The sequence below is a fragment of the Prionailurus bengalensis genome, chromosome A1 (assembly GCF_016509475.1).
Source record: "Prionailurus bengalensis isolate Pbe53 chromosome A1, Fcat_Pben_1.1_paternal_pri, whole genome shotgun sequence".
NCBI lineage: Eukaryota > Metazoa > Chordata > Mammalia > Carnivora > Felidae > Prionailurus > Prionailurus bengalensis.
In genome coordinates, this window is record NC_057343.1 from 173,914,729 (window position 1) to 173,922,590 (window position 7,862).

Consider the following 7,862-nt stretch of genomic DNA (forward strand, 5'->3'; position numbering starts at 1 on the left):
CTGAAGCCACTTGGCCTTTGTGGCTGTGGTAGAAAGAACAGTTGTCTCGCTTCTCACCACATGTTCGGTGCCAGCGGGTGGGAGTGCTCCGGGCTTCCCGGGCCCAGGGTGTGTAACGTCAGCACCTCCCCCTCCCCCAGCCACCCGCTGCCCCGACGAGTCGGAATTATACAGAGATCCGAGAGAAGCTCCGCTCGAGGCTGACCAGGCGGAAAGAGGAGCTGCCCGTGAAGGGGGGCACCCTGGGCGGGATCCCTGGGGAGCCCGCCGTGGACCACCGAGATGTGGATGAGCTGCTGGAATTCATCAACAGCACGGAGCCCAAAGTCCCCAACAGCGCCAGGGCCGCCAAGCGGGCCCGGCACAAGCTGAAAAAGAAGGTGGGTGTGGGGGGGGGAGCCTAGCTGTACCACCTCTCCTCCCTAAGGAATCCCTTGCCCCAATCCCCCAAGACTTCAGGGGCACAAACAGTGCTGGCTGCCAGAAGCCTTAGCACAGCTCACTGCTATGGGAAGGTCTGTATGAGTTTGGGAGGCATAAGGGTCAGGGAGCCTGGGGCCAATGATTGGAGAAAAGACGAGTCCTGGCCTCAGAAACTGCTGGATTCCTCAAAGCACAAGAATTGCTTCAGTCAGTCAGTCATGTATTCATTCACCAAACACTTCTACAAATACTGGGAGCCAAAGCATGACGCAGTTAAGTTCTCTCCCTGGAGAAGCTCGGTCCAGTGGAGAGACTGACACAAAACTGGACGAGCACATTAGCATGTGTCAAGCACTGGGATAAGGGAACCCCCTCCCCCCATCTTGCCTGGGCACGCTGGAAATGGCTTACCAAGAGGCTGACTTGAAAGCTGAGTTGTAGGGAGTGAGTTCAGATTCCTTAGGAGAGTTCTGGCAGCAGGCATAGCACATCCACAGCAGTTTGGTGTAACCAGAGCTCAAATAGAGCAGAGGCAGGACAGCTAGTAGAGGTGAGAAAGGGCCTCATAGGCCCTGCTAAAGAGCTTTGACTTGATCCTATAGCTGAGGGGAGTCCCTGTAGGACTTTTATCAAAGGATGCGCTAGGTCAGATCTTTATTCCACTGTGACTGTGTGGCAATATGGAAGGTAGCCTGGAGGGTTGACACTCCAGGAAGGAATATCGAGGGCCAGGGGAGAGCTGAATGATGCTGGGGCTAGAGCAAGGGAAGCAGACATGACCAGCTTTGGTAATCTGATTGTAGAACAGAGATGAAGGAGTCAGGATTTCTCCCGGGTGTTTGCTTGGATGACTGACAGGATGGTGTGCCCTCCATTCACTGAACGAGGATGAGATTGGCAGAAGACAGGAAACTCAGTTGGGGCACGTTGACTTGGAGATTCTCAGGAGAATCACCACCTCCAAGTGGAGATGGAGGTGTGGGACTGGGAGTTTCCAGCTTGGAGGTGTAATTGAAGCCATGGGAAGGACCCAGCCATAGGCTGGGTGAGTTCCTCAGAGGGCTGAGGAGAGAACCCAGTGAGCTATTTCTGGGCAGCCCTGCTCCCAGGCGAGCCCCAGGGCTTGACGGCCCGTCCCCTGCTGCCTCATTACCTCTTCACCTGCCCACCCCCAGCTGTGTCTGCACAGTGCCACACTTGGGAGCCCAGCAGCCGAAGAGTTGGGTTTGACAACCAGCTTGCTCCAGGTCCTGGGTGGTCAAACGGCCCTGGTGCTCTGGAAAGCAGCAGTTCTACATCTTTTTCCAGCCTAAAGGACAAACCAGGACCCTTTCCCTGCAGCCTGAAGTAGTGAGCCAAGAGGTTCCACCGCTGCCTTCAGAAAATGGTCAGCACTTTCTTTCTCCCATCCAGTGTTGCCTGGCCAGAAGTGTCTAGTGGGCAACAGCAGTCTCTTTAGCCTTCCCTAGCCGCTTAAGGCAGTGGTTTCCAGTTAGGTCCCAGTGAGCACACCTTGAAGTTCATAGGCCTGCGTGCTTTCCATAAATCTGTGCTCCATACATCCCTACCCCTTTGCTGGTAACGCCAGTAACAGTCTCTTTTCTCCCCTCCTTTTCCTTCCAACAACTTCCTTCCAAGCTCAGACTTCAGGTAACTCCTGCTACTGTACTGCCACTCTACCTTGCATGTCTCCCTTAGCTGCCATTTATCACCCTCTATTCACTCATTCAGAAACTTGCTGCACAGCTACTGTCTGCCCAGCCCAGTCTAGAGGCCAGAATACAACATAGCACCAGGCAGTTGCAAGGTCATGTGATGGGGAGTCATGGTCATTATCTGTTTATACATCAGCCTCCTCTCTAGTGTCCTTCCTCTCCCTCAGACTTAACCACAGTCTGGCTGTCCATCACAAACACAGCTTCCCCTGGGAGCCGTCCAGTGGAGACTGCTCATTCTCTCCCACCTCAGGAGACCAATAAAGCTAAGTGTCTTTCTGCTCCCTTATATCATTTGCAGACCCATGACTGTCTGTCCCTCATGTACTAACCCCTACTCCTTTGAAACTGACCCTGGCTCTGTCATCTGCAACCTTTCAGCCACTCCTATTCGTCCATTAAAGGCTGTTACCTGCCCCTTCCTCCACTACCCAGGCCATAGAGATCCCCTGACCATCATTGACTCACTGTCTTACCAATACTCTCAATTCCTTGCCCTGTTCCCCTTACATTACACCCACTCAGAAAAACCGCAGCCCTGGGTTTGACCCCTACCTGCCTCTCCCCTTTTGTAATTCAAGGAAAGCTCTAGATCAGATCTGTCTGTGGCACCAAAGCCCCTTGGTCTCCTGCTTGCTTGAGCCCTCACATTGCCCAACAGGCATAGCTCCCTGATCTACGCTCTTCATCATTTCTGTCTACCACAGCTTCTTTGTCAGACCTCCAGATTCTTCTCAAACCTCCAGGCTTTCCCCACCCAGCCTTTCTTTTTTGTTAGATGACCTCACTTCCTGTTTCAGCAAGGGAAAAAAGCCAGCAGACAGGCACTCTCTCAGCATCTTACCACTCCACCTGCAGACTTGTTGTCATGAGGGAAGAGTTTACCCCTTCTCCTGCCTAAGGCCTTACAGTCCTTTCCTGCCTCCTCAGTCTAACCTCAGCTTCCTGCTCTGGCTTTGGTCTCTCCTCTGGGCTATCTCCCAGTGTTTCACTATGCCCAGTACTCTCTCTTTTGAAAGCAAATTGTGCCTTGAGGGTACAGCCTCCCTCCCTCCCTCTCCCTCCGCCCCCCCCCCCCCCCCCCCGTCTCTGTCTCTGTCTCTCTCTCTCTCTCTCTCTCTCTCTCTCTCTCTCACCCACCTCACCTCTTTCTCTTTCCTGGCAAATTTCTTGAAAAATGTTATCTGCATTCACTGTCTTTGCACTGTCTTCACAAACTATCCCCCGCCCCCCCAAGCCACCAGTGACAACTTTGTTGCCAAATCACACTCTCCTGGCCCACCTTCTTTGTCAGCTAGGCAGCATCTCACATTTTGTATTGGTTGTCCTTTTCAAATATTGCTTTCTTCGGCCCTGTCTTCAGCCAGGCGGGGACAGGGAAAGGACAATGGGAATGCCGTGTTCTCCAGATTTCTCACCTTCTCTGATCTCTCTTCTGTCTCCTTTGTGGACTCCTCTTCCTCTCTCTGACCCTCCCCCTAAAGGATATCTTTCTGAGAAAGAGGAGGCCATCTAGATAGTGTCGTTCCTGGTTCGTTATGTCCACCTGTTTCCTCCCTGCCCTTCACACTGATACCTGCTGCTACTGGGCACCTCCTCACAAATGTCATACCAGTACTCAAACTGAGCACATCCAAAACTGAGCTTGTTATCTTTCTCCAAAGAGGCCTGCTTTTACTTCTTCGTTGTCTGTCTAGTTAATGGCACCACCACCATCTACCCAGTTGCCTGAACCAGAACCCAGGATGCCATTCTGGGAGGAACGCATCATGGTGATTGAGAGCAGCGGGCCTTGGAATCGGACCTCAGTTTGGAACCTGGCTCTGCCACACTTGCTGGATGACCTTGGGCAAATCACTTCATCTCTAAGCCTCAGTTTCTTCATCCACAAAATGAGAATAACAGTAGAACCTAACTCAGATGGTTGCGAGAATGAAATGGAGTGATGCACAGAAAGGTTCGACAAAACGTGTGGTCAGGGAAGCTGCTGCAGCAGCACCAGTGGTTGTCAGTGTTGTTCTTGTAACTCCTCTCATTCTCTCCCCACCTGCCACCAAATCCCAGCCACACTACCTCCCAAATAGCTCAGACCATCTACTTCTCTCTCCACTGTACTACTACTACTACTTAAAAAAGCCTTCAGTGGCCGAACATTGCCCTTGGGATCAAACCCAGACTTGAGCATGGCCTGCAGGGCTCTTCAGGATCCAGTCCTTGCTTAGCTTGCCAGCTTTCTTTCTCAGTCTCTCCCCTCTGGCCTTTCTGCCCACCACTCCCTACCACTCTCCTAAAAGAAATTGGGGCTCCAGCTCTCCCTATGAATGTTTGCATTCCCTAAAGATTGTGTGTGCCCATTTCCCAGTCTTTGCACTTGCTCCTCCTCCTGCCTAGAAAGTGCTAGTCTCTGTCCAGGACGATCCCAGTCACCCTCCAGTGCCCAGGGAGATACTGCCTCCTCTGTGGGAAGCACCTCTGATGGCCTGGTCTGGGTTCCTAGAGTATCGATAGTACTTTCTTCCCTGTTACTCAGCATTAAACAGCCTGTTTGCATGTCTGCCTCCCTCAGCAGAGTTCTCATGCATAGTTAAATTGCCCAGAGCCCAGCCCAGTGCCTCCTAGTTGATGGTCAAGAAGTGATTGTCAAACAGGATTGAAAGCCATAGGAACTGCAGATCACACCTGGATGTGCTGTCCCAACTCTGCCACTTTCTAGCTATGTAACCTTGGGCCAGTTCCTTATTCGTTCCAAAGTCACATGTCCTCGTCTGCAAATTGAGGATAATGTTTGCGAGGGGCCATTGTGAGGGTGAAACGAGATGACATGCGGGAAGGGTCAGGCTCATGGCATGTAACAGAAAGTTAGTGTTCTGTGCTCTGTCCTCCTCTCACTACCAAGCCGTACATGGTCCCACATCGCTCCCTCTAACTCATTTTCAGATTTGAAATCCTCCATAGAACTTCCATTCCTAACAGAAAAAGTTGGCTGGTGCAGGGGAGGAGTGATTTGAAAGGCCTTCCATTCCTTTGTCCATCCTCATGGCCTTAAACTTCAGGGCACATGGCTGGAAACACTGCTCCAGACTGAGCTGCTTCCTCACATGAGCACCATGGTGCCAAGGCACAGCCTTGTCAGCACCCAGGGAAAGGGACACATGCCCCCTCAGATGTCCTCCTAGCAACACCATGAGGAATAGATAGGTAGTTTTTCTACTGAATTTACAAAGGGGGACAATAAGATTCAGAGAGAGTAAGTGATTTGTCCAAGGTCCCACAGTTGTGGCGCTAGTCAGTTGCAGAGCCATATTTAAAACAGATGGATGCTTGCTGGGGCACAGAGTCACCCTCTTTAAGTTGACTCTGAAGTGGTCGCAAGCCCTCTTTTCTCTCCCCAGTTTCGTTTTCCTGTTTCTCCCCTCCATTCCCACATCAGCTAGAAATACGTGAAATGTGGAAGTCATCTAGCCCCTGGCCCAGCACCACCATCACCTCCTTCCCGTGGGCTTTTGACATCTGTCTCCCATCTCCCTCTAAAGGCCTGTTGGCCTGCTGGTCACTTGAGGTTGAGCAAAGGAATGGGGTGACTCAGAGCCCAAAGACTCTCATTTTTACTCTCCAGAACGAGATCTGTTGACACTGACTAACAGTCCAGCCCCCAAGTTCTCACATAGGTAGAGGGGCTGCTTTTACATCTTGTTGTGGGGCCCCATGTGGCTGCCACTGTATGCCATCAGGCACATTTCAGGCATGGCCTTGATTACTGGAGGCAGCTGAGTGGTGAGTGGCCTTCGTATGGGAACTTCGCCCTCTTCCATAGTGCCCATACACACATTCCTGCCATCCAGAGCAGTCTGACCTACCATGGTGGCCATGGTGGTCTCACAGCCCATCTTCTTAAAGCCCTAACCCCCCCATGATCCCACAGCTTTTTTCCCCCTACCACCAGCAGAATTGGAGAGAATGCTTCTGTAGCAGCCATCTGCCTCACATGCATCCCCAGTTTTGTCTTCACTCCAGAATTATTGTTCCCCCCTTTTTCAGAGGAGTCCACGGAGACTCAGCAAGTGATTGAACTGCTTAAGCTCAAGCCTGGAAGGCAAGGTACAATTAGCTGCATTCCTATCCCTTTGAGTCCTAGTGTCCGTAGGCCCTACGACACCAGGGCTCTGGATGAACAAGCTATAAAAACCCTATCCTTTGTGGGTCTGTCTCCATCCCCAGGACATGCACCTGTCTGATTGCATTTCATCCTCACTCCCACAGGGTGGGTGAGCAGGCCAGGATGGCAACACCCTGCCTCTAGCCGGTTAGCCGCAAAGGCGGGCCCCAGGCTGATGTGTCAGGTGTCACACTGTGCCTGGTAGCTGCCTGGCCTCCGCTGAAATTGCGTCTTATGTTGGCAGGAAAAGGAGAAGGCCCACTTGGCAGCAGAAGCTCTAAAGCAGGTGAATCGTAGTGTTTCTGGAAGCCGGGAGCCAAGGCCTGCCAGGGAGAGGCTCTTGGAGTGGCCTGACCAGGAGCTGGATCGAGTAAATAGCTTCCTGAGCAGCCGTCTGCAAGAGATCAAGAACACTGTCAAGGACTCTATCCGTGCCAGCTTCAGTGTATGTGAGCTCAACATGGACAGCAATGGATTCTCTAAGGAGGGTGCTGCTGAGCCAGAGCCCCAGAGCCTATCCCCCTCAAACCTCAATGGTTCCTCAGAGCAACGGCCTGACATTAATCTTGACCTGTCCCCTTTGACTTTGGGCTCCTCTCAGAACCACACGTTACGAGTTCCAGGTGAGCCAGCCCCACCATGGACAGAAATGAGAGGCTCCCACCCACCATGGACAGAGGTGAGGGGGCCCCCTCCTGGTATCATCCCTGAGAATGGGCTAGTGAGGAGACTCAACGCCGTGCCCAACTTGTCCCGGGTGATCTGGGTCAAGACACCCAAGCCAGGCAACCCTAGCCCTGAGGAGCCAGGCCCAAAGGAGGTTCCCAGTTGCAAGCAGGAGCTGCCCGAGCCTGTGGTCTCAGCTGGGAAGCCGCGGAAGGGCAAGAGACAGGGCAGTCAGGCCAAGAAGATCGAGGCAAGCCCAGCCCCACGGTCCCCTGCCAGCCTCGAGGTTCCCAATGCCAAGGGCCAGATCCCCAGCACCAAGCAGCCAGGCAAGGCCACAGAGCCTCCCAAAGTGGGCAGCTGTGCTGAGGCTGGAGAAGGGAGCCGGGGGAGTCAGCCAGGACCAGGCTGGGCTGCTGGCCCCAAAGCTGACGAGAAGGGCAGCTCCTGGCGAAACTGGCCAGGTGAGGCCAAAGCACGGCCTCTGGAGCAGGAGTCTGTGCAGCCCCCAGGCCCAGCAAGGCCACAGAGCTTGCCACAGGGCAAGGGTCGCAGCCGCCGGAGCCGCAACAAGCAGGAGAAGACAGCCGCCTCCTTGGGTGAGTGCACCAGGAATTGAGTGGCTGACCCCCCACCCCCACCCCAGCCAGGCCAGAGGGTGGAGGGTAATCCTTGCGTGTGGGCAGTGCTGCCCTAAGAGCATGACCCCAGAGGCCTGGCCGTGGGCACTAAGCCCTCCTGGCTGTGTCTTCCTAGACGATGTGTTCCTGCCCAAGGACATGGATGGGGTGGAGATGGATGAGACTGACCGGGAGGTGGAGTACTTCAAGAGGTAGGTGTGGGGATGCCTTCTCGCCCACCCACACTCAGGCTCTCCTTCATCCCGACTCCCTCAGAGGGAG

At 53.6% G+C, this 7,862-nt stretch overlaps 1 protein-coding gene across 15 annotated transcripts in view; it reads left to right on the forward strand.

Annotated features, from left to right (window-relative positions):
- FAM193B (family with sequence similarity 193 member B) overlaps positions 1 to 7,862 on the forward strand; it is a 31,529-nt gene that overhangs the window by 20,383 nt on the left and 3,284 nt on the right. For 13 of the 15 annotated variants that reach the window (XM_043589484.1, XM_043589545.1, XM_043589409.1 and 10 more), the window contains 3 exons: positions 141 to 380; positions 6,539 to 7,559; positions 7,717 to 7,792. In XM_043589484.1, the coding sequence (XP_043445419.1) occupies positions 141 to 380; positions 6,539 to 7,559; positions 7,717 to 7,792 (1,337 nt within the window). The remainder of the gene's footprint in view (positions 1 to 140; positions 381 to 6,538; positions 7,560 to 7,716; positions 7,793 to 7,862) is intronic. The other 2 variants (XM_043589626.1, XM_043589692.1) reach the window with 1 other exon arrangement.